At 47.8% G+C, this 27,108-nt stretch overlaps 1 protein-coding gene across 5 annotated transcripts in view; it reads right to left on the minus strand.

The window, feature by feature from the left end:
- The window catches only part of vill (villin-like), a 158,400-nt gene that overhangs the window by 47,683 nt on the left and 83,609 nt on the right, over positions 1 to 27,108 (minus strand). For all 5 annotated transcript variants that reach the window (XM_048558282.2, XM_048558267.2, XM_048558290.2 and 2 more), the window contains exon 2: positions 874 to 963. In XM_048558282.2, coding sequence (XP_048414239.1) covers positions 874 to 945 — 72 coding nt within the window. In that variant the 5' untranslated portion in view covers positions 946 to 963. The remainder of the gene's footprint in view (positions 1 to 873; positions 964 to 27,108) is intronic.

A 27,108-nucleotide genomic window follows, 5' to 3' on the forward strand; every position in this document is an offset into this window, starting at 1 on the left:
AGGCGTAGAGCTAGATGAACACGGCAGGGTCTGAAGAAGGGTCTAGGCCTGAAACGTCAGCATTCCTGCTCCTAAGATGCTGCTTGGCCTGCTGTGTTCATCCATCTCTACACTTTGTTATCTCAGATTATCTAGCATCTGGAGTTCCCAGTCTCAGAGATAGTATTTCAGGCATGGATTCCTACAGAGTAAGATCAGATCTGCTGCAGGATGATAACCATTCAGGCGATCTCTGTAGGGACAGAACAAAGCATTGGGATTTTGACAAGAGGATTACAACAGGGAGTGATCATTATGTGGTGGTGATGATGATTTGAATGGGACATCACTAGACAGGACGACTATTACAAGACAACTTGACTACAAGGAATGCAATTATGGAGCGATGTGATTACAAGAGCATGAGATTACAATGAAATGGGATCACTGATAGTCACAATTACAGGGAAGCTGATTTATGGCATGTCTGAATACCCTTATATTAATGACTGAATTTATATTTGGTATGTGATCTGTATGTGATATATTCTTCTGGACAGTTCAGCATTTGTTGTCCATCCCTAACTGCCCTTGAACTGAGAGTCTTGATAGATCATTGCTGTTGGTCCAGTACACATAGACTAGACTGCATAAGGGCAGCAGACGTCATTCCCTAAAAGGACTTTATGAACCAGGTGGATTTTATGGACAATTATTGATAGTTGTCACGGTCAGCATCACTTAAATTATTGTGTAATTGAGATTTATTAATTGAACTTAAAATTACGCCAGAATCCATAAAGTAAAGGGTCTGCCTGTAAACTGTGCCAATGGCAGCTATTTTCAGGAAGGTGTTGTGGACATTATGAACCAAGCTCCACTTGATGTTCTTACCTCGATGGTCCATACTTGCAGGCCTGGGCTCCTGCTGAGACTTTTAAAGGCTTCTGGTATTACAGTTGGCATGGTAACAACTGGACACAACTAGAAGCAAGGAGAAAAAATGGAGTTAGTGTTAAAACTGAGCAATGTGCAATGTAGGTTGATTGAGTTTTTTGAGGAGGTGACAAGAATGTTTGATGAAGGTAGGGCAGTAGATATTATTTACATGGACTTTAGTAAGGCATTTGATAAGGTACCTCATGGCATACTGGAATAGAAGGTAGAGTCTCTGGGATCTGGGGTCAGCTGGCTTGATGGATACAAAACTGTCCAGGTCAGAGAAGACAGAGAAGAGTGGCGGAAGGGTGCTTTGCAGTACGGAGATCAGTAACTAGTGATGTTCTGCAGGGATCAGTACTAGGATCTTTGTTGTCTTAAAGAAATAACTGATCTGGAGGAAAATGTTGGTGGTCTGATTAGTAAGTTTGCAGGTGACACCAAAACGGGAGGAGTGACGAGGATTGTCAAAGGATACAGTGGGATTTAGCAGAGAAACGGCAGATGGAGTTTAATCTGGACAAATGTGCGGTGATGCATTCTGGAAGATCAAAGTCAGGTGTTAATTAAACAATAAATGGCAGAACCCTCAGGAGCATTGATTTACAGAAGGATCTGGGCGTATAAGTCCACAGATCCACAAAAGTAGGTGGATAAATTGGTCACAGCGGCATACGGCAACCTTGCTTTCATTGGCCAGGATATCAAATATAAAAGTATGTTACAGCTGTACAAAACCTCAGTTAGGCCATATTTGGAATATTGCGTACAATTCTGGTCGTCACACTACCAGAAGGACTTGGAATGCGTTGGAGAGGGATCAGAGAAGGTTTAGGTCATAGAATCCCTACGGTGTGGAAACAGGCCCTTGGGCCCAACAAGTCCACACTGACCCTCAGAGCATCCCACCCAGAACCATCCCCCATAACCCGCCCAATCTACACATGCCTGAAAACTACGGGCAATTTAGCATGGCCCAGCCATGTAGCCTGCACATCTTCGGACTGCAGGAGGAAACTGGAGCACCTGGAGGAAACCCACGCAGACACGGGGAGGATGTGCAAACTCCACACAGTCACCCGAGGGTGGAACCAAACCCAGGTCCCTGGCGCTGTGAGGCAGCAGTGCTAACCACTGAGCCACCATGCGGCCCTTACCTTCTCTGGCAGGATGTTGCCAGGTCTCAAGCGTTTTAGTTATGAGAAGAGGTTGAATAAACTCAGATTGTTCTAACTGGAAACAGAAGCTGAGGAGCGCCCGAAAATCTACAAAATTGGGAGGGACAGATAAGGTGGTTGGTCAGAGAATTTTTCCCAGGGCAGAAAGGTCAACCTCAAGAGGGCACAGGTTCAAGATGAGAGAGGGAAAGTTTAAGGGAGAAGTGCAGGAAAATTTTTTCACACACAGAGGGTGCCTGGGACCACAGTGCCAGTGGAGGTGATGGAAGCAGGCACATTAGCAACATTTCAGGCATATCTTGATAGATATATGTTGCATTTTGATAAGACAAACCAGGGAAGACTTATACAGTAAAGATAGGGCGCTGGGGAGTGTTGCTGAATAAACAGGCCTTAAGGTGCAGATGCATAGTTCCTTGAAAGTGGACTTGCATGTAGTCGGCATGGTGAAGGAGGCATTTGGCCTGCTTGCTTTCATTGATCATAACACTGTGTATAGGAGTCAGGATGTCATGTTGAGGTTGTACAGGATATTGAGGAGGCCACCTTTGGAATACTTGGAATAATTCTGGTTACCCTTCGAAGGAGGATATCGTCAAACTTGAAAGGGTGCAGAAAAGATTTCCAAGGATGTTGCTGGGACTGGAGTGTTTGAGCTATAGGGAGAGGTTGAAATAGGCTGGGGCTTTTTTCCATGGAGCACCGGAGACTGAGGGATGACGTTATAGAGGTTTATAAAATCATGACAGGCATGGTTAGGATGAATAGCCACGGTCTACCTCTGAGGGTTAACGGAGTCCAAAACTAGAGGACATGGGTTTAAGGTGAGAGGGAAAAGATATAATAAGGTCCGAAGTGGTAATTGTTTCAAACCAGGGTGGTGTCTATATGGAACGAGCTGCCAGAGGAAGTGGTGGAGGTGGGTACAATTACAACATTTAAAAGGAATCTGGATGGGTATATGAATAGGAACAGTTTATAGGGATAATAGGCAAAATGCATGGGACTAGGTCAGATTGCGAGGGCTGGTCGGTGCTGATGAGTTGCACTGAAGAGTCTGTTTCTGTGCTTTATGACTCTATGAGATAGAGATGGAGTAAATATAGTAAGAATAGCTTCCGTATTTCTGTTGATGTATGAGGGAATTTTCTAATGCATCAATATCCCCAAACATTATCACTGGTGCATTAAACTTAAAAAGCCACACAAGGGATGCCTTGATTACCTATACACCACAATATTTAAATTGGCACAAGACAACAGGTGCAAGTTAACAAAAGATTTTTTAAAAACTAACTGGCACGTGCTTTGTACAGTTTACTGAATTCCAAATTTGTACAATCCATTAGGCCATAAGATATAGGAGCAGAAGTGAGGCAATTCAGCCTTGAGTCTGCTCTGCCATTAAATCACGGCTGATAAATTTCTCAACCCCATTCTCCCACTTTCTCCCCATAACCCTTGATGCCTTTGACAATTAAAAACCTGTCCATCTCAATCTTAAATGTACTCAATGCCCTGGCCTCCACAGCCTTCTGTCGCAGTGAATTCCATTGATTCACCAGTCTCTTGCTCAATAAGTTTCTCCTTATCTTTGATCTAAAAGGACTTCCCTTTACTCTAAGGCTGTGCCCTCAGGCCCTAGTTTCTCCTACCAATGGAAACATCTTTTTAACATCCACCCTGTCCAGGCCATTCAGTATTCTGTAAGTTTCAATTAGATCCACCTCTCATCCTTCTAAACTCCATCGAGTATAGACACAGAGTCCTCAAACGCTCCTCATATGTTAAGCTTTTCTTTCCTGGGACCATTCTCATGAACCTCCTCTGACATTAAATCACGGCTGATAAATTTCTCAACCCCATTCTCCCACTTTCTCCAGCGCCAGTACATCTTTTGTGACGTATGGGGCCCAAAACTGCACCATAACTCCAAATGTGGCCTGACCAGAGCCTGTGTAAGTAGAAATGTCTCTTAATTGCACCCCTGAAAAACCCTGGTTCTAATTTTTAAATTATGCTCCTCAGCCCTATACTCCCTTAAATTAATAGATCACTTACTCATTAAAACTTCCTTCATTCCAAAGTATCACACTGACTTTGAACTGACCCATGGTCATAAAAAGCACTGTCTTAGTAAATACAACAAAATGATTGCATGTTAGTCTCAAATACAAGCACTGCACCTCAACTAATTTACATAACCACGATGTGGTATCACACACATGCAAATCTTTGAGATTAAACTCATTATTAAATTCCTCAAATTGTTATAGCATTAATGACAATAGTATCCATTATGTCTTTCTCCACATCGTAGCTCCTGAACTTATCAAGTCTTAAACTAGAGACTTCACATTCATTTGCAAGTAATTACCCCAGTGACTTCCAAGTATTCCTGGTTTCCAATTGGAAAATGCCTTTGTTGACAGGTTTACTAAATGCTGTCCCGTTTTCAGCCCAAGTCTTAACCATTACAGCTTTTCAACATCACTTTGGCACCCATCTTCCTTACCTTTGCAGCTCTCTCCCCATTTGGATTCCAAAGTCTTGAGCCCCTCCTCTCCCATTCGCAGCTCCACTTTGCAGACTCACGTGCCCTCCTCCTAGACTTCATGGCTCACCACCTTTGCTGTGCACATGCTGGCTGCCTCAATTCCCCAGCATCCAACTTCACCAGTCTCACTCACCTCAGTATCATCAGCATCCTTCCCATCTCCCCTCCCTTCCTGTGTCCCAAAGTTTTGATTAATTTCCCTCTGTCTAGACTGTTTCCTTAAGTTCAGCAGTCTTACTTATTGCTGCCACTTACATTCTCATTAGTCACTGCTCTAATTATAGGCAGTTTCTCTCCAGTGTTCCTTCAGGTGAGCTACAATTGCAAGAGGGAACCAGCCAAAAGGAACAGTTTTGTCAATTGGTCAATTCTACTTTTGCAATAATTTTTCATTAGTATGTTGCGCTTGTGCTTGACTTATCCAGAAGATTCTTGGGGATAAATTTACATGTCACGTCTATCCCATTTCTTTCTCAATGCTACCACCAACATTGACTGTTTATGTCATTCTTTAATGGGATACGAGTATTGCCATTAAGGCCAGTGTATTTGCTGCCTTCCCTCATTACATTTCAGCTGAGGGTCTCACTCAGCCATTGCTGAAGTCAGGTAAGAGTCAACCACATTGCAGTTCGTCTTAAGTTGCATGTTGATCAATCTGGAATAAAATGCTAGCCTAATGGCAATCATGCAACCATGGTCAGTTGTTGTAAAAGACCCTTTGCAGCGCTCACTAATGCCTTTTAGGAAAGGAAATCTGCCATCCTTATCTGTTCGGGCCTCCATGTGACTCCAAGCCCACAGTAGTGTGGGGTTCTACAGCGATCATGCTGGGACCTTACAACATATAGTAATGACTTGGAGGAAAGAAGTAAATGTACCGTTGTCAAATTTGCAGACGACATATAAAAAAGTAGAAGGACCAGTTGCAAGAGGAATTTACAGCTCTGCCTTCAACACCATTATCTTCTACTAGAGTGATCTCAAGGCTGTGTGACCTTGGTCATGGCTCTGCCCTCTGCAACTGGATCCTCAGCTTTCCGACACGCAGGCCACAATCAGTGAAGATAGGTAACCGCACCTTCTCCACATTAACACTCAACACTGGAGGCCCCAAAGTATGCGTCCTTACTGTACTTCCTGTAAATCTATGACTGCATTGCCAAATTCCAAACAAATGCCAGCTACAAGTTTGTTGACAACAACACCATAGTGGGACAGATAATCTAACGAGTCAAAATAAAGAAGGGAAACAGACAGCTTGGTGACGTGGTACAACGGAAACAAGCTGTCTCTCAACATCGGCAAAACTAAACAACTGATCATCGAATTCAGAAAGAAAGGAGGAGAATACGCCCCCATCTACATCCGAGGCCGAAAGAGTGAAGAACATCAAGTTGCTCAGAGCAGTGATAACCGACGACTCATCTTGGGCTGCGCACGTAAATGTGACAGTCAGGAAGACCTCTCAGGTCTCAGGTGGCTCAGGAAACTTGGCATGTCAATTAGGTCCCTCACCAACTTCCACAGATGTGCCACGGAAAGCAAACTGTCCGGGTGCGTAACAGCCTGGTATGGCAACAGCTCTGCCCAGGACCGTAAGAAACTACAGAAGGTGGTATGCACAGCTCAGACCTTCACGGAAGCCGACCCCATTTACACACTTGCTGCCGATGGAAAGGCAGCCAACATTAAAGACCCATCGCACCCTGGTAATGACCTCCTACAGCCTCTTCTGTCAGGCAGAAGATACAGAAGCCTGAACACATGCATGAGCAGGTTCAAGAACAGCTTCTTTCTGGCTGTTATCAGAATGTTGAATGGACTATCGCCTCAAATAATATAACGTGCAATGTAACCTTCATGCCTCTAAGTTTTTTGGATCTGCACATCCTTTGTTTGCTGTGATCTGCCTGTACCACTTGTAAACAAAGCTTTTCACTGAGGTTTTGGAGTAGATCTGTAGCTTGGGTTGTGGGTGTTGAGGTTGGTTGGCTCGCTGAGCTGGTTTGTTGTTCCGCAGGCGTTTCGTTACCGAGCTTGGTGACAGGCTCAGTGCAGCCTCTGATGATGTGTCGGTGTGATTTCCTGTCTGGTTTTTAAACTCTGGGGTCCGTTGCAATGGATTGCCTCACTTCCGGTTTTCATCCGTAGTGGAATGTATATGGGGTTGAGTTCAATGTGTTTATTAATAGCATGCTTCGTGGAGTGCCATGCTTCCAGGAATTCTCGTGCTTGTCTCTGCCTAGCCTGTCCCAGGATCTTGGTGTTGTCCCAGTCCAAGTTGTGGTTCTCCTCGTTCATGTGGGGTGAGATGAGTGAGTATTGGCCGTGTCTTTTTGTAGTCAGTTGGTGCTCATGTACTCTTGTTCTTAGTTTCCTTCCTGTTTGTGTGATGTGGTGTTTCCCGCAGTCTCTGCAGGGGATCTTGTAGATGACACTGACCCTAGCCATGGTGAGGAGTGGGTCTTTAGTTTGGGTGAGCACTTGTTGTAGTGTAGATGTGGATTTGTGTGCCATTCTGATGCCCAGCAGTCGTAGGAGTCTTGTGGTGAGTTCTGACGTGTTCCTGATGTCGGGTTGTGTGATGAGTGTGTTGGGGTGTGTAGGATCTTTCTGATGCTCTTCCTGTAGGCATCTCCTGACCCAGTCGGTACCAGGAGAGTTAGTCTCTTGGTGAACAGACATGGTCACAATGGGTCGAATGGCCATCTATGCTATAATCATTTTACAGCTCCTCTTTTATACTAACACTCCCAAATGTACTACCAAAAATACAGATGTTTGTCTGGCTTATCTAGGCTGCTCTGCAGCTATTCACTCTGTCCTTTCACTACAGCTGTGTCATTGTTTTCCCTTCAATTACTTTTTGAAAGCTGTGATTAACCATGCCTCCACCATAGTCTCAGGCAGTGCACTCCAGACCCTAACGCAAAATTATTTTCCCTTGTGTTGGCAATTCTTCTTTTGCAATTAAGCTTAAATTGGTAAATCTTTTGATTAAATTAGATTCCCTACAGTGTGGAAACAGGCCCTTTGGCCCAAAAAGTCCACACTGCCCCTTGAAGCATCCCACCCAGACCCATCCCCCTATAATCCACACACCCCTGAACACTACGGGCAATTTAGCATGGCCAAACCACCTAGCCTGCACATCTCTGGACTGTGGGAGGAAACCGGAGCACCCAGAGGAAACCCACGCAGACACCGGGAGAATGTTCAAACTCCACACAGACAGTCGCTCGAGGTGAGAATTGAACCCAGGTCCCTAGTGCTGTGAGGCTGTAGTGCTAACCACTGAGCCAACGTGCTACCATTTTGTTCAGCAAAATCCCAGAGACTTGACAAAGTGCTCAATTTTATGAATATATTCCAAACCTAGCCACGCAAACGAATGGCACAATTTTAAATTAACTATCAAAGTGGGAGTCAGGGTGGATGATGGCTTGGTTATAATATCAATATTCTAGTAGTCCAGTGCTAACTAGTCACAGGGTAATGCTCTGGGAGCACAAGTTCACATTACATCACAGCAGGTGGAGAAACCTGAATTTGGTTAATAAATCTGTAACATAAAAGCTAGTCATCAGTAATGACACATGAAACAAATGATGGCCATGTCAATAATCATCAATTGTTGTAATCTACTAAACTGTTGTAATCTAATAAACTGATGCCTTTTAGGGAAGGAAATTGCTCATCTTATTGAATGGTGGAACAATCTCAAAGGGCCAACTGGCCTGCTGCTTCTCCTAAATCCAACGCCCCTAAGAGGAGCATGTAAATATGATATTTGAATCTGTATTATGAGTTTAGCTTGTGCTTGGCATCAGGTTATTATTGAAATAAGACAACAAAATTCAGAATTCGCCCAGCACTTGCTTGGAATAATCCCTACATTTGAGGTGAAACTAGCAATGGCCAGCCTACTGGGCACCAGCAAGTCAAACGTACAGAGAGATCTCACAAGAGCGTGCAGCCGGCAGAAGTAATAACAGGTGACAGATGGCACAATGTGACCGTGGGAATGGGCAGCTGGCAAAAACTTTATTTTGCCTTGTACAGTGAGCCTTCTGTTTGACTGATGGCATTCCAGTCCACTTCCAAATTTGTGTGTTATGGCCAGGGTCTTTCCTTTCCCAACTTCCAATCACATTTTTACAACCCTGATTGATCAAGACAGAAACTATTCAATCCAGCTCATCTTTAATGAGCCTGCAATAACTTCCTCTGGCAGTTCACTCCATATTCGAACCACCCCCTGGGTGGAAAAAGTTGTCCTTCCTCAGGTCCTCTCACCTTAAATATATGCCCTCTAGTTTTGAAGTCCTCCACCCCAGAGAAAAGACCTTTGTTATTCACCTTATCAATGCCTCTCATGATTTTATAAACCTCCATAATGTCAATCCTCAACGTCTTGTTGAGTAATTTTTTTGGTGGGGTGTGCAGACTGAAGGTAAATAAAAATGAAATGCTGGAGAAACTCAGATAGCAAGGTATACAAGGTAACAAAGTGTGAAGCTGGCTGAACACAGCAGGCCAAGCAGCATCTCAGGAGCACAAAAGCTGACGTTTCGGGCCTAGACCCTTCTGGATGTGAGTTTGCTCGCTGAGCTGGAAGGTTAGTTTTCAGATGTTTTGTCACCTTTTTTTTTATTTGAAAAAATATACTTTATTCATAGAATGTACAAAAAATAAAACATTTATACACCTACCCAGTCATGCAAGCCACTCCGGGTTACCCGGGGGTACGTACACCAACTAAAGGAAAAAAAAACAGAAAAAAAAAACAAAGCAAAGAAACCGCCCCGGCAGTCGTCACCCCGCACAGTCCCAGTTGGTCCCCTGACCAGTTGGGGAAGGCGCCAGCTGGGCCCAGTTACCAGATAGGATTCTTTTCCCTTTTCTGGACGAGGGGGCTCATACGGTGGTCTTTCCCCACCGCGCCTTGGCGGCGGCTGCCCCAAGCTTTAGCGCGTCCCTCAGCACGTAGCCCTGGACCTTGGAGTGCGCCAGTCTGCAACACTCGGTCGGGGTCAGTTCTTTCAGCTGGCAGACCAGCAAGTTGCGGGCAGACCAAAGAGCGTCCTTCACCGCATTGATGGTCCTCCAGGCGCAGCTGATGTTGGTCTCGGTGTGCGTCCCCGGAAACAGCCCGTAGAGCACGGAGTCCCGCGTCACGGAGCTGCTCGGGACGAACCTCGACAAATACCACTGCATCCCCCTCCAGACCTCCTGCGCATAGGCACACTCCAGAAGGAGGTGATCAACAGTCTCGTCCCCCCCGCAGCCACCTCGAGGGCAGCGTGCGGTGGTGCAGAGATTCCGGGCATGCATAAAGGATCTCACTGGCAGAGCCCCTCTCACCGCCAGCCAAGCAACGTCCTTGTGCTTGTTTGAAAGTTCTGGCGATGAGGCATTCTGCCAAACGACTTTGGCAGTCTGCATGGGGAACCACACGACGGGATCCACCCTCTCCTTTTCCCGAAGGGTCCTGAGGATACTACGTGCTGACCACTGCCTGACGGCCTTGTGGTCAAAGGTGTTTCCTTTCAAAAATTTCTCCACGAAGGACAGGTGGTACGGAACGGTCCAACTACTCGGAGCGTTCCGCGGCAACGAGGCCAGGCCCATCCTTCGCAACACCGGGGACAGGTAGAACCTCAGTAAGTAGTGACACTTGGTGTTTGCGTACTGAGGATCTACGCACAGCTTGATGCAGCCACACACAAAGGTAGCCGTCAGGGCGAGGGTGGCGTTCGGTACGCCCTTTCCCCCATTTCCCAGGTCTTTGTACATGGTATCTCTGCGGACCCGGTCCATCCTCGACCCCCAAATGAAGTGGAAGATGGCCCGGGTGACCGCAGCGGCGCAGGTCCAGGTAATAGGCCAGGCCTGCGCCACATACAACAGTACCGAAAGCCCCTCACACCTGACAACCAGGTTCTTACCCGCGATGGAGAGGGACCGGAGCGTCCACCTGCCCAGCTTCTGCTTAAATTTGGAGATACGCTCCTCCCAAGTCTTAGTGCATGCCCCAGCTCCACCAAACCAAACACCCAGCACCTTCAGGTAGTCTGTCCTGACGGTGAAGGGGATGAAGGAGCGGTCGTCCCAGTTCCTGAAGAACATGACCTCGCTCTTACCCCTATTGACTTTGGCACCCGAGGCCAGTTCAAACTGGCCGCAGATGTCCAACAGCCTACTCACCGACCGACGATCGGTGCAGAAGACGGCGACATCATCCATGTACAGGGAGGTCTTGACCTGAAGGCCTCCGCTGCCTGGGATAGTCACGCCCTTCAGGCTCACGTCCTTCCTGATGGAGGCGGCGAAGGGCTCCACACAGCACACGAACAAGGCAGGAGAGAGCGGGCAGCCCTGCCTGACTCCAGATCTAACAGGAAAACTGTCTGATTCCCACCCGTTGATCGAGACTGCGCTAATGATGTTGGCGTAGAGCAGCCGGATCCAATTGCGGATGCCCTCCCCGAACCCCAATTTGGAGAGGACGTCCCTCATGTAAGCATGAGAGACCCTGTCGAAGGCCTTCTCCTGGTCCAGGGTGACGAGGCAGGTGTCCACCCACCTGTCCTGTACGTAGGCGATCGTATCCCTGATGAGCGCGAGGCTCTCAGCGATCTTCCTGCCCGGCACAGCACAGGTTTGGTCAGGGTGAATCACCGACTCCAGGACAGACCTGACCCGGTTGGCAATGACCTTGGCCAGGATTTTGTAATCCACGTTCAAAAGTGAAATGGGACGCCAATTCTTAATTTCTTCCCTCTCCCCCTTCCTCTTGTAAATGAGGGTGATGATGCCCTTCCTCATGGACTTGCACATTTCCCCTGCCCGAAGCGCACTATCGTACACCTCCAGCAGGTCCTGGCCGACCAGGCCCCACAGAGCAGAATACAGCTCGACCGGTAAGCCATCACTTCCGGGAGTCCTATTCCTCTGCAAGGACTTGAGGGCTCTGACCAGCTCGTCCAGTGATATCGGCCGGTCCAGCCACTCCCTCGTGCCGTCGTCTAAGACCTCCGTGATAGACGACAGGAACGACTCAGAGGCCGTGCTGTCCGTGGGCTTCGTGTCGTACAGTCCGGCATAGAAGGATCTGCTGATCCTCAAAACGTCGGGCCGAGACGACGTCACCGAGCCGTCGTCCTCCTTCAGCCGGCTAAGCACAGAGCTCTCTTTGTGCACCTTCTGAAAGAAGAAACGCGAGCACGTCTCGTCCTGCTCCACGGAGCGGACCCTGGACCGGAAGATTATCCTGGAGGCCTCCGCGGCGAAGAGCGAGGCTTGCTGGCCCCTCACCTCGCGGAGGTCCTCCGTGACATCGACCCCCATCGACTGCAGAAGGAGCAGGTTCTGCACCCTTTTCTGGAGTCGTGACAGCTTTCCCCGCCTCTCTCTTGCCTTCTGAACACCCTTGAGGACAAAGAACCTCTTGATGTTCTCCTTCACCGTCTCCCACCAGTCGCCTGGAGACTCAAAGAGGGGTTTCACAGTTCTCCAACCGGTGTACTCCCTCTTAAGCTCCTCGACGTTCTCTGGGGTCAACAGAGTCGTGTTGAGCTTCCACGTCCCCTTGCCGGCCGGCTGGTCGTCCTGTAAGTGACAGTCGGCCAACAGGAGGCAGTGGTCAGAGAAGAACACCGGCTCGACACCAGTGGATCTGACCGAGAACGTCCGTGACACAAACAGGAAGTCTATCCTTGAGCGGATAGACCCGTCTGGCCGCGACCAGGTGTACCTCTGCTGTGCTCCGTCTGCAGGGGTGCTGAAGACGTCGAGCAGCTTGGCGTCCTTCACCGTGCCCATCAGGAATCTGGACGTGACGTCCAGTTGAATCCCCCCACCCACTGTCCCCACGCCGGATCTTCCATCTGCATCGATGATGCAGTTGAAGTCTCCGCCTAGGATGACCGGCCTGGACGTAGCCAGCAAGGGTGGAAGCCGCTGCAGGACGGCCAACCGCTCACTCTGTACCACTGGGGCGTACACGTTGATCAGCCTCAGGGGAGCGTTCCTGTAGGTGATGTCAGCCACTAGGAGGCGCCCCCCCACCACCTCCTGAACTTGAGAGATGGTGAAGTTGTGCCCCCGCAGCAGAATAGCCAGGCCCGAGGAGCGACAGTCGTTACCCCCCGACCAGATCGAAGGCCCACAAGTCCAGGCGCCGGACCATTTCCCGTACCTGCCGAGGTGCGGTATCCCGCACTCCTGCAGAAACAGGAGGTCCGCCTTGATGGTGGTCAGGTAGGCCGACGTGGACACACGTCTCGCGGTTGACTTGACGCTGCGCACATTAATGCTCGCAATTCGTACCCCCATTGTGGGCAGTGACCGCAGTACCCTCCCCAAGTCCAAGGTCCAGCCCCTCCATCTGTCCCTTCATGCCCATTGCCCGGGCTAACTGCTGGACGCTCTCTGGGCTCAGGAAACCATCTGTGCTGCCTTCCGGGTGGCATCCCCCCGTCAGGGGTGCGGAGGCAGGAGGGCCTGGCTCTGGATCAGGCTGGGGACGTGCTGTTTCCTCCTTCCCGCCTGTAAGTTCCGGGGGGCCCTCCAGTGCTCCAGCGGCACTTGACTGGGTGTCGGAGTGAGCCTCAGGACGCCTCCCATCGCCTGGAAGCGGGGTGCTGCTTTCCTTCCCCCTCGAGACCTTTAACTTCTGCTTCGGGTGGGCCCTCTCCGAATCCTCCTCGTCAGAGGAGCTCTTATAGCCCCCCTGTAGCTGCCTCTTCCCTCCTGATTGTTGCGGTTCCTGGGCCCGTCGACGCACCTTCCTCCTCGCTTTCTGGACTGTTGTCCACTCCCCTGGGTCACCTGTCGCCGCCTCCATTGGCTCCGGGTTGTCGGGGGGGATCGGAGCCTGCAGGGGTGCTTTGCTGGCCTCGGGCCCATCCTGCAGGGCTGGGCCCTCCTGCACGGCCTGGCCCTCCTGCACATTAGTGGGGTCCTTGCTGGGCCCTGGTGCCTTCCTCTCCTCCGGGGGGGCTGGCCCCGCATTTCCCCATTTCCCCTATAGAAGTGGCCCGCTTCCCCGCAAAGGTTGCAGCTTCTCTCTCGTGGGAAAACCTTTGCAAGGTGTCCCTCCTCCCTGCAGTTCCTGCAGATGGTGACTTTGCAGTCGGCCGCCATGTGACCTGACCTACCGCAGGCATGGCAGACTTTAGGTTGCCCTGCATAGGTCAGGTAGCCCCTGCTCCCGCCGATCGCGAAGCTGGACGGTGGGTGTGCGACATTCCCGTCTGCGCCCATCCTCAGCGTCACCTTGACCTGCCTCTTACTCGTCCAGATGCCAAAGGGGTCCACCATGTCAGTTAGGTCCCCTTCCACCTTCACATACCTTCCGAGGAAGGTCAGGACATCAACTGCTGGCACATGCGGGTTGTACATGTGTACAGTCACCATACGGCTCCTCTGCGCTGGCATCACAAACAGTGGGACAGCGGTCAATACAGAGAGGGGGCCCTCACCTCCTTTCTCCTTGAAAACCTCCAGGAAGCGCTCGCAAAGCTTGGCACTCCGGAAGGTCACATCGTAAAAACCTCCTCCGGGGAAATCCTGCAGGCAGTAAATGTCCGCAGCAGCGAACCCACAACAGTCCAACAGGACCCTCTTCACGAAGAAGGTGCGGTCCACAGGTGCACCTTCATCCACCTTCTTTACAGAAACACGGATGGTGTTCCGGACCCCCTGACCTGGGGCACGAGCACTTGCCGCAGCCATCGTTGCAGGTTAGCTGCTCTCCTGAACCAGCGTTAGGCCGAAGCCAGCATTAAGATCCACTGGTTGCAAGGGTGCACAGCCAACCCGACGTCCTCCTTTCACCTCCAAGACAGCACTCTCGTCCTCTCAGTCCACAAGAGAGTGGGTCTTTATTGTGTTCGAGAAGTAAGCTGGTTCACTGAGCTGTAAGGTTTGTCCCCAGATGTTTCGTCACCATTCTAGGTAACATCATCAGTGAGCCTCCGACGAAGCGCTGGTGTTATGTCCCGCTTTCTATTTATCTGTTCAGGTTTCCTTGGGTTGGTGATGTCATTTCCTGCGTTGGTGATGTCATTTCCTGTTCTTTTTCTCAGAGGATGGTAGATTGGCTCCAAATCAATGTGTTTGTTGATGGAGTTCCGGTTGGAATGCCATGCTTCTAGGAATTCTCGTGCGTGTCTCTGTTTGGCTTGTCCTAGGATGGATGTGTTGTCCCAATCAAAGTGGTGTCCTTCCTCGTCTGTATGTAAGGATACGAGTGATAGTGGGTCATGTCGTTTTGTGGCTAGTTGATGTTCATGTGTTCTGGTGGCTAGCTTTCTGCCTGTTTGTCCAATGTAGTGTTTGTCACAGTTCTTGCAAGGTATTTTGTAGATGACGTTCATTTTGCTTGTTGTCTGTATAGGGTCTTTTAAGTTCATTAGCTGCTGTTTTAGTGTGTTGGTGGGTTTGTGGGCTACCCTGATGCCAAGAGGTCCAAGTAGTCTGGCAGTCATTTCGGAAATGTCTTTGATGTAGGGGAGAGTGGTTATGGTTTCTGGGCCCGTTTTGTCTGTTTGTTTGGGTTTGTTGCTGAGAAATCGGTAGACTGTGTTCACTGGGTACCCGTTCTTTTTGAATACGCTGTAAAGGTGATTTTCTTCTGCTCTTCGTAGTTCCTCTGTGCTGCAGTGTGCGGTGGCTCATTGGAATAATGTTCTAATGCAGCTTCGTTTGTGGGTGTTGGGATGGTTGCTCCTGTAGTTCAGTATTTGGTCAGTATTTCTGGTTGCTTTCATTTTAAATAAAAGTCGTATTTTACGTCCAGCTCCATGCATTATGGCATTGTGAATAACAACAATGTGTTTATACATTAGTCCCTTTAACAAAGTTTACAAACATCCCAAGGCATGTCACAGACAAAAATGTAACATCCAGTCATGTCAGAATGTGAAATTAAACATCTTAAAAAGAGGTCAGATTTAATGAGGAGGGAATGGGGGTGAACAGAGAGAGAAAAAGGTAGAAAGTGTGCAGATGTGACAGATAAAAACAGATATAAAAAAAGGAAGACAGTTAGAGACAGAGTGTAGGAGTAGGGAGAGAGTTCCTCAGCTTAGAGCTAAGCATTTGTTGCCCATCCCTAATATTGTCTGGACTGAGTGACTTGGTAGGCACTTTCAGAAGGGAGAGAGATAGCAAGAACTGCAGTTGCTGGAGTCAGAGTCAATACTGTGTGGAGCTGGAGGAACACAGCAGGTCAGGCAGCATCAGAAGAGCAGGAAAGTCGACGTTTTGGGTCAGGACTCATCGAGGTCCCAATTCGAAATGTCAACTTTCCTGCTCCGCCGACGTTGCCTGACCTGCTGTGCTCCTCCAGCTCCACACCGTATAGGCTCTTTCAGAAAGCTGTTAAGAGTTAACCACATTGCCGTGGGTCTGGAGGTCGCAGAGGCCAGACTGGGCAAGATGGCAGATGTCCTTTCATAAAGAGCCTCAGAGAAGCTGGTGGATTTTTACAGCAGGGGTAATTACAAATATAATAAAAGAACACTATAGATCAAGTAAATAGGTCAAGGAGGCTTAGGTACAAATTGACAGAAAGCAAATGTATGCATATTTTTGCACAAAGGGATAAGAGGCCGTGGGGTGCAGGTTCATACTTCCTTGAAAGTGGAGTCACAGTAGACAGGGTAGTTAAGAAGGCATTTGGTACTCTTGCCTTTATTGGCTAGTACATTGAGTCTAGGGGTTGGGATGTCATGTTGCAGCTGTACAGCACATTGGTTAGGCCACTTTTGGATGACTGCATTTAATTCTAGTCTCCCTACGATAGAAAAGATGTTGTTAAACTTGAAAGGGTGCAGAAAAGATTTACAAGGATGTTGCCAGGGTTGGTGAGTTGAGTTACAGGGAGAGGCTGAATAGGGTGGGGCTATTTTCCCTGGAGTGTCAGAGGCTGAGGGGTGATTTTACAGAGGTTTATAAAATCATGAGGGGCATGGATAGGATGAATAGTTAAGACTTTTGCCAATTGGTAGGGGAGTCCAAAATTTGAGAGCACAGGTTTAAAGTAAGAGGGTAAAGACATGAGAGAGGCCCAAGGGGCAATCCATGGCATCTGGATGGGTACATGAAGAGGAAGTATTTAAAAGGTTTATGGGCCAAATGCTGGCAAATGGGACTAGATTAATTTTGGATATCAAGTCAACATGAATGAGTAGAGCCGAAGTGTCTGTTTCCATGCTATACAACTCTATGAGATGCTACATGAATATGTGCCTGGAGTCCTCAAATATGAGCCCAGTGACACTACCATCATTCGAACACCTCTCCTTCAATGAACACTTTGAAAAATGCTACATAAAATGAACAATCTTCTTCGATAATGCAACAGTTTTCATTTGTTATTTGAAACAAAAACAAGAAGTGCTGGAGAAACTGAGCAGGTTTGGCAGCATTTGTGGCGAAAAATACGATGTGACGAATGGACTTGAAAGTCTAAACACAAATGCTACCAGACCTGCTGAGTTTCTGATTTTTTTTCACGTCTGTAGTCCTTTGTTTCATTTCAAAAGTTACTTCAATGGACAATTCAGTTACTAAGAATTTTCAAAATGTATTATCAATGGCGAGAAAAGCAAGCTTCCAATGCAAGGTTCTGTCCTTCATCCAATTTTCACTATGTCAAATATAAAATGACTAAGATAAGCCAGTAATTTCATGTGGCCTGAGCAAAGTGAGAAAGTGCAATCAAGAGTGACTTGATCTTACAGATGCCACATTTAGGTCAGAGTTCCTTAATATTCTCTTCCAGAGAGATCCAGTAACAAAGAGACTCAAGTCATAGGAGTAACCACCTTGTCAAATAGGTCAATGTATCCTCAAACGCCCAATAACCCCTTGCATCTGGTTTAATCGCAGGTGCAGCAGGTAATTAAGGCAAATGGAATATTGTCCTTCATTGCTAGAGGGATGGAGTTTAAAAATAAGGAGGTTATGCTGCAGCTGTAAAGGGGGCTGATGAGGCCACGCCTGGAGTACTGCGTATGGTTTTGGTCTCCTTACTTGAGGAAGATGTACCGGCACTGGAAGGGGTGCACAGCAGGTTCACTAGGTTGATTCGGAGTTGAGAGGGTTGGCTTATGAGGAGAGGTGGAGTAGACAGAGATTATACTTACTGAATTTAGAAGAATGTGGAGGATCTTATACAACCATATAAAAATATTGAAGGGAATAGATTAGAAGCAGGGAGGTTGTTGTTTACACTGTCAAGTGAAACTAGAACTAGGGGGCACAGCCTCAAAATAAGGGAGAGCAGATTTAGGACTGAGGAGGATCTTTTTCACCCAGAGGGTTGTGAATCTCTTGAATTCCCTGCCCAGCGAAGTGTTGAGGCCATCTCGTTGAATGTTTTTAAAACAAAGATAGACACATTTTTGAACATTAAAGGAATTCAGGGTAATGATCAGAGTGTGAGTAGGTTGAGCTGAGTCCATGAAAAGATCAGCCACGGCCTTATTGAATGGCTGAGTAAGCCTGACAGGCCAGATGGTCTACCTATTCCTATTTATTGTGTTCTTATCTGAAAGCTATCAGCTGTTGGCTGTGTGATTGGTGTTGACTATTGAAAAGTCTTCATGGGAAGAAAGCCAAAAAGCTCTGCTGACTGCTAATGGGAAGAGTCATCCAAATTAGTGAAACATCTCCCAGAATGCCCTATACGATCAGAGGCACACAGCCCTGCTACTCTTAAGATCTTCAACTCAAGCCCAAACCTGGCTGGGACTGTGGCAAGAAAACATATGATGATACAACAAGAAGTGCTTAGGGTAGTCTAGTGGTTGTGACCCAACAAGTAATCCAGGGGCTTGTATTTCTGAATGAAAACATTAGCTCAAGACGATGTATAATTTTCCCTGGAGACAGGCATTGACTGGTTACAGAGAAGCTTTGTCATTATCGGATCCCAGCGATTCTCAACATATGTTAATGATTTGGATGAGGGAACAAAATGTAACATCTCCCTGTGTGCAGATAATACCAAATTGGGTGGAAAAGTGAAATATGATGAGAGATCCTACAACATGATCTCGACAGGTTGGGTGAATGGGCAAATCAACAGCAGATGCAGTATAATTTGGATAAATGTGAGGTTATTCACTTCAGAAGCAAAAACAAGAAGGCACATTACTAGCTGAATGGCTGCAAATTGGGATCGGGGACTGTGCAGTGGTACCTGGGCACCCTTGTGCACAAGTCGCTGAAGGTAAGCATGCAGGTGCAGTGGGGGTAAAGAAGGTAAATGGTATGTTGGCTTTCATTGTGAGAGGTTTCGAGTACAGGGGCAGGGATGTGTTGTCGCAGTTGTACAGGGCCTTGGTGAGACCACACTTGGAACATTATGTGCAGTTCTGGTCTCTGCTTCTGAGGAAGAGTACTGTTGCTCTCGAGGGACTCCAGCAAAGTTTTACCAGGCTGATTCCAGGGATGGCAGGTCTGATGTATGAGGACAGATTGACTAGGTTGGGATTGTTTTCGCTAGAGGAGGGGATCTCAGAGATACTTAAAATTCTAACTGGACTGGACAAAGTAGATGCACGGAAAATGTTTCCGTTGGTGGATGCGTCCAGCACCGTGGTCACAGTATGAGGATTCTGGGTAGGCGATTTAGGATGGAGATCAGGAAACATTTCTTCATCAAAAGAGTGGTGGAGCCTGTGGAATTCATTACCACAGGAAGTGGTTGATACCGAAACACTGAATGTATTCAAGAGGTGACCAGATAAAGCACTTGGAGCAAATGGGATCAAAGGTTATGGGGAGAAAGCAGGATTAGGCTATTGAGTTGGACGAGCTGCCATGATCGTGAAGAATGGCAGAGCAGGCTCAAAGGGCTGAATGGCCTCCTCCTACTCCTATCTTCTATGTTTCTAATACCACAAGGAGCAGTTCAAGTCAGCCACCACATTCTCAAGGGTAATAATAGATGGGCCATGAATGTCACCCTTGCCAGCCACTGCTACAAACAGTAGCACCTAAAGAAATTACCTGTGAAAAACATATACCTTGGATTTAAGTATTGAAAATCTTCCACAAGAATGCACAAAAGAGTTAGGCGAGGCCTGTTCACAATGTGAAGCTGCTAATGTTGTTCACCTTCAGTCAATAGGAAGGTTGAAAAACCAGAACAACGAGTTTACAGGCAACTCTAAAAGGGAGTAGCTCCTGGAACTGTACACCGAAACGATGGGAGATTCTCTAGCTCACATACCAAAGTTCATTTTCGTTCTCTATTTCAATCAGTGATCAGCCCCAAGTTGGCTATCATCCTTTAACTCTGTTACAATTACAAACCAATTACAAACAGGATAGGATGTTCAAAGCAGCTTTTTTCATTGGCAAAGACTGTCACTCACAATCAAATCAGTAACCAGTCTGCAGAGGCAGAAGGATGTATTCTAGGTTATCTATACTATTTACGTTTTAGCTTGCAAAATCCTGTTCATCAGTTACCCCATGTTCACATGGATGCCAGGTTAAGCAATACCAAGATTTTAGGAATTTCATAGATAGCAGGAACTGCAAATGCTGGAGAATTTGAGATGACAAGGTGTAGAGCTGGATGAACACAGCAGGCCAAGCAGCATCAGAGGAGTATCCAGCTCTACACCTTGTTATTTTAGGAATGTCATTCCTGTTTTCAAATTCATCCATGCTCTCTGCACTCCCTATCACTAATCCTAAAGCTCTAGCCCGGACATGTCTGTTTTTGTCTATTTTTGTCCCTAATTTTCATCGCTCCATCATTGGCAGCCAAACCTTCAGCTCCCTGAGCTCCAAGCTCTGGAATCGCCTCAGGAAAACTCTGACTTCCTTTAAGGTGCTCGACAAAGACTGTACAGTTGACCATGCTTTTGGTCTTCTGCCCTAGTATCCCATTATGTGCCTTGGCATCAATTTTTTTATTATAGAACAGCTTTGTTCAGTTTTATGAGGTGTTAGACCAAGATAAGTTGCCTTTAAGTGGAGAGAACAAGGGTCTTAACCATACCCAAAACCTTTGGAAGACAGCTTGGCATAGGAATGAAAAAGACCATCAAACCTGCTCCATATTCAATTCACAGTTGACTAATACCTCAATTCCGTTTCCGTGCCTTAGGTCAAAAATCTGTTCATCTCAGTCTCAAAACATCCAACACAAACCCAGAATGCAATCACTTTGAGGAACAGAATTCCAAATTTTTTCTGACCATTTTCACGAGAGAGATCTTTCACTGGTTTCACTTCTGAATGTTCGAAAGATTCCTGCCACCACCCAGCCCATCCTGGATAACCCCACTGAAGAAATGGTTCATATGCACCAACACGGTGAAACCGTGGTAACATTAGAATCAGAGTTTTTACAGAATGGAAAGAATCCCTTTGACTCATCATGTCCACACCAGTCATGAAACATACATTTGTTCTAAGCCCATTTCACAGTATATAGCCTTAGCCTCATATGCTATGGTGTTTCAAGTGTTCATTTAAATAGTTCTTACATGTCAAGGATTTCTGCTTCTAGGTAGTGAGTTTCAGGTATCCACAACCCTCTGGGTGAAAACAAATTCCTCAAATTCCCTCAAAATCTTTGCTCCCTGGTTATTGACCCTTCTACAAAGGGGACTTCTCCCTATGTACCCTGACTATGCTGCTCAGAAGTTTGTACGTTTCAATGAGATCTTACAGCCCCACCAAAGTACTCCTACACTTCATGAGTCCTTCCAAAATTCATCATCTCTTGCTTTTCAGGATTAAATTCTATTTGCCGTTGTTCAGGCCATCTCACCAGCCTGTCAATTTTACTGAGATAGTAGGAAATGCAGATGCTGGAGAATCTGAGATAACAAGGTGTAGAGCTAGATGAACACAGCAGGCCAAGCAGCATCAGAGGAGTAGGAAAGCTGACGATAACCTCATCACCTCAGTTGATCTCCGATCCACAGCCTCCAACCTCATCGTTCCACAACCCCACACCGCCTGCTTCTATCTCCTTTCCAAAATCTACAAACCTGCCTGCCCTGGTTGACACATTGGCTCCGCCTGCTCCTGCCCCACCGAACTTATCTCCACCTATCTCGACTCCATTTTCTTCCCCCTTGGTCCAGGAACTCCCTACCTATGTCCGTGACACCACCCATGCCCGCCACCTTGTCCAGAACTTCCAATTCCCTGGTCCCCAACACCTCATCTTTACCATGGACGTCCAGTCCCTATACACCTGCATTCCCCATGCAGATGGCCTAAAGGCCACCCGCTTCTTCCTGTCCCACAGGCACGACCACTCCTCCTCCAGTGACACCTTCATCCGCTTAGCCGAACTCATCCTCACCCTTAAAAACTTCTCTTTCAATTCCTCCCACTTCCTACAGACAAAGGAGCTAGCCATGGGTACCTGCATGGGCCCAAGCTATGCCTGCCTCTTTACAGGTAACATGGAACAATCCCTATTCCGCACCTGCACTGGCCCTAAACCTCACCTCTTCCTCCATTAGATTGATGACTGTATCGGCGGCGCCTCGTGCTCCCACGAGGAGCTTGAACAGTTCATCCCCTTCACCAACACCTTCTACCCCAACCTTAAGTTCACCTGGATCATCTTGGATACCTCTCTATCCTTCCTGGACCTCCGTTTCCATCTCCGGCAACCACCGGGAAACCATTTCAAGCCCACTGACTCCCACAGCCTCCTAGAATACACCTCCTCCCATCCACCTTCCTAAAAAAGTGCCATCCCTGTTTCCCAATTCCTTTGCCTCCGCTGCAGCAGCTCCCAGGATGAGGCATTCCACGCCTGTATATCTCAGATGTCCACGTTTTTCCACGGACTGCAACTTCCCCCCTCAGCGGTCGAGAACACCCTTGACCATGTCTCCTGCGTCTCCCACAATTCATCTCTCACATACCTTCTCCACAACAACAACCAAAACAGAACACCCCTTGTCCTCACGTACCACCACACCAACCTCCAGATCCAACGCATCATCCTCCAACACTTCTGCCATCCGCAATCTGACACCACCACCGAAGACATTTTTCCCTCCCCATACTTGTCTGCTTTCCGGAGGGACCAGTCTCTCCATGACTCCCTTATCCACTCCACACTCCCCTCCAGCCCCACACCTGGCACTTTTTCCTGCAACCACACAAGTGCTACACTTGCCCCTACACCTCTCCCCTCACCCACATCCCAGGCCCCAAGAAGACATTGCACATTAAGCAGATGTTCACCTGCACATCTGCTGATGTGGTATACTGCATCCGCTGTTCCCATTGTGGCCTCCTCTACATCAGGGGAACCAAGTGGAAGCTTGGGGACCGCTTTGCAGAACACCTACACTCAGTTCGCACGAAACAACTGCACCTCCCAGTTGCAAACCATTTCAACACCCCCTCCCATTCCTCAGACGACATGTCCATCCTAGGTCTCCTGCAGTGCCACAACGATGCTACCGGAAGGTTGCAGGAACAGCAACTCATATTCCGCTTAGGAACCCTGCAGCCCAATAGTATCAATGTGGACTTCACAAGCTTCAAAATCTCCCCTCCCCGTACCGCATCCCTAAACCAGCCCAGCTCGTCCCCGCCTCCCTAACCTGTCCTTCCTCCCACCAATTCCCTCCTCCCAACTTAAGCCCCACCCCCATCTCCTACTTACTAACCTCATCCCACCCACTCGACCTGTCCGTCCTCCCTGGACAGACCTATCTCCTTCCTAACTCCCCACCTACACTCACCGTTACTGCCTCCATCCCCGCCTCTTTAACCTGTCTGTCCTCTCTCCACCTATCATCTCCTATATCCAGCTTCCATCTGCCTTACCCTTTCTCCCCATTTGTTTCAGAACACCCTTTCCCTCCCCCATTACTGATGAAGAGTCTAGGCCCAAAATGTCAGTCTTCCTGCTCCTCTGATGCTGCTTGGCCTGCTGTGTTCAGCTCTACACCTTGTTATCTCTGGCACTAATGGCCCTCAGGAAAAGAAATCTGCCAGCCTTACCCAGTTCCATATCTCCAGTTCCACACAATGTAGTTGATTCTTAGCTGACCACTGGTATAGCAACCCATTCAGATGTATCACACTCTGGATACATAAAAAACACTGCACTCACTAGCCACCCTCCATGCCAAGAATGAATATATTTTTACAAACATAAACACTGCCAACAAGGTGATAAAAACTGAGAAACCAAAATCAAAACAAAAGTCACTGGAAAAACAAGGAATGTTATTTTCAGTCTTTTAGAGAGAAAACAGCCCAATTTATCCAATTATCTGTGTCCCTCGGGAACCTAACAAGTCAGCCTTAGGGTTGTCATTCATTACAGGGTAACCCAAGGTTAAGTTTATATTTAAGTGGCTGGAAAAGATCTCTGTTTTGGCCACTTTTTCAAAGAGTAGGGGAGTTCCCTATGATAGCCAGACCACGATATCTCTCCCAACAAATACCATTAAAACATATGGTGTTTGCTCAATGTCTCATTTCTATTTCTGGGATTGTGCTGTGTTCAAATTTGTTGCCGCTTTTTCTGCATTACCTTAGTGATTACATTTCAGCAGTGAAAGGTAAAGCTGCCATAGAACCATAGGCTGCTCTCTCGTTAGACAAAGATGGCTGGAGGTGGTTTAACCTGAGGTTCACTACACCTCAGGCATGGGGCGAGGTTGAGAAGGTGGAATCTTCATAGTAACCACAGTCAATGTGGGAATATACTTTAGAGATAATGGGAACTGCAGATGCTGGAGAATCCAAGATAATAAAATGTGAGACAATAAAATGTGAAGCTGGATGAACACAGCAGGCCAAGCAGCATCTCAGGAGCACAAAAGCTGACGTTTCGGGCCTAGACCCTTCATCAGAGAGGGGGATGGGGAGAGGGAGCTGGAATAAATAGGGAGAGAGGGGGAGGCGGACCGAAGATGGAGAGTAAAGAAGATAGGTGGAGACAGTATAGGTGGGGAGGTAGGGAGGGGATAGGTCAGTCCAGGGAAGACGGACAGGTCAAGGAGGTGGGATGAGGTTAGTAGGTAGCTGGGGGTGCGGCTTGGTGTGGGAGGAAGGGATGGGTGAGAGGAAGAACCGGTTAGGGAGGCAGAGACAGGTTGGACTGGTTTTGGGATGCAGTGGGTGGGGGGGGAAGAGCTGGGCTGGTTGTGTGGTGCAGTGGGGGGAGGGGACGAACTAGGCTGGTTTAGGGATGCAGTAGGGGAAGGGGAGATTTTGAAACTGGTGAAGTCCACATTGATACCATATGGCTGCAGGGTTCCCAGGCGGAATATGAGTTGCTGTTCCTGCAACCTTCGGGTGGCATCATTGTGGCAGTGCAGGAGGCCCATGATGGACATGTCATCTAGAGAATGGGAGGGGGAGTGGAAATGGTTTGCGACTGGGAGGTGCAGTTGTTTGTTGCGAACTGAGCGGAGGTGTTCTGCAAAGCGGTCTCCAAGCCTCCGCTTGGTTTCCCCAATGTAGAGGAAGCCGCACCGGGTACAATGGATGCAGTATACCACATTGGCAGATGTGCAGGTGAACCTCTGCTTAATGTGGAATGTCATCTTGGGGCCTGCGATAGGGGTGAGGGAGGAGGTGTGGGGACAAGTGTAGCATTTCCTGCGGTTGCAGGGGAAGGTGCCGGGTGTGGTGGGGTTGGAGGGCAGTGTGGAGCGAACAAGGGAGTCACGGAGAGAGTGGTCTCTCTGGAAAGCAGACAGGGGAGGGGATGGAAAAATGTCTTGGGTGGTGGGGTCGGATTGTAAATGGCGGAAGTGTCGGAGGATGATGCGTTGTATCCGGAGGTTGGTAGGGTGGTGTGTGAGAACGAGGGGGATCCTCTTAGGGCGGTTGTGGCGGGGGCGGGGTGTGAGGGATGTGTTGCGGGAAATACGGGAGACGCGGTCAAGGGCGTTCTCGATCACTGTGGGGGGAATGTTGCGGTCCTTAAAGAACTTGGACATCTGGGATGTGCGCGAGTGGAATGTCTTATCGTGGGAGCAGATGCGGCGGAGGCGGAGGAATTGGGAATAGGGGATGGAATTTTTGCAGGAGGGTGGGTGGGAGGAGGTGTATTCTAGGTAGCTGTGGGAGTCGGTGGGCTTGAAATGGACATCAGTTACAAGCTGGTTGCCTGAGATGGAGACTGAGAGGTCCAGGAAGGTGAGGGATGTGCTGGAGATGGCCCAGGTGAACTGAAGGTTGCGGTGGAAGGTGTTGGTGAAGTGGATGAACTGTTCGAGCTCCTCTGGGGAGCAAGAGGCGGCGCCGATACAGTCATCAATGTACCGGAGGAAGAGGTGGGGTTTGGGGCCTGTGTAGGTGCGGAAGACACACCACTTTGCATAATTAATTCTGGTCAAACAAATTCCCCATTTAATTCGAGATAACGAGGTGCGGAGTTGGATGAACACAGCAGGCCAAGCAGCATCAGAGGAGCAGGAAGGCTGATGATTCAGGCCTAGGTCGAAGGGTCTAGGCCCGAAACGTCAGCCTTCCTGCTCCTCTGATGCTGCTGGGCCTGCTGTGTTCATCCAGCTCTGCACCTTGTTATCTCAGATTCTCCAGCATCTGCAGTTTCTGCTATCTCTGAAACAATTTTAACCCCATTTAATTCGTTCATTCTGTCAATCTGCCTTTCCAACAGCAATGATTTTGGGACACTAATAATTTCTAAACACATTTCCTATCTCATCCCTTAAAAAAACAATGTAAATATTATCTTACAATGTTTCTGCAGTCTAGAATTCTGTTTGTGAAACTGAGCTTCCTTTTCAAAAAACACAGTATTCTCAACTTGTGCTATCTTTGTTTATCAGTATATACCTCCTGGTTTCAGTTTTCCTGCACCCTCTCCTTTAAAATTGTAATACAATTTTCCTAATTTTGTGTCTGCCCATGACAGTAAACAAGTATAGTAAACCTTCATAAGCCAATAGCTAGACCCCAGATGAAGATATAATGTTTATATCTATGCACCATACTGTGGGGAAGAAATTTACCAGAATGGTACCAGTAACAAGGGACTTCAATTACCAGGGAAGCTAAGACTATTTTCAAAGAAGAGAATATTTCAAGGAGGTTTAATAGAGACAGGCAGGATTATGAGGGTTAGTTTTAAAGATCATCAGGAGAAACTGACTCCAATGGCTAGAAAATGGGTAATTGGCAATAGAAGCAGAGAGGAGATCAAGTTTTTTTTTAAAGATAGCAAGTTGTTTTGATCTGAAATGCACTGACTGAAAGCACACTGGAATGAGGTTCAATAGTATCAGAGATAATAGGAACTGCAGATGCTGGAGAATCTGAGATAATAAGCAGTATCTCAGGAGCAGGAAAGCTGACGTTTCAGGTCTAGTCCTGTGTTCATCCAGCCCCACACCTTATTGTCTGAAGTTCAATAGTCACTTGCACACAGAATATTTGAAACAAAATAATCTAAAT

Source organism: Stegostoma tigrinum, chromosome 2 (genome assembly GCF_030684315.1).
Source record: "Stegostoma tigrinum isolate sSteTig4 chromosome 2, sSteTig4.hap1, whole genome shotgun sequence".
Taxonomy (NCBI): domain Eukaryota; kingdom Metazoa; phylum Chordata; class Chondrichthyes; order Orectolobiformes; family Stegostomatidae; genus Stegostoma; species Stegostoma tigrinum.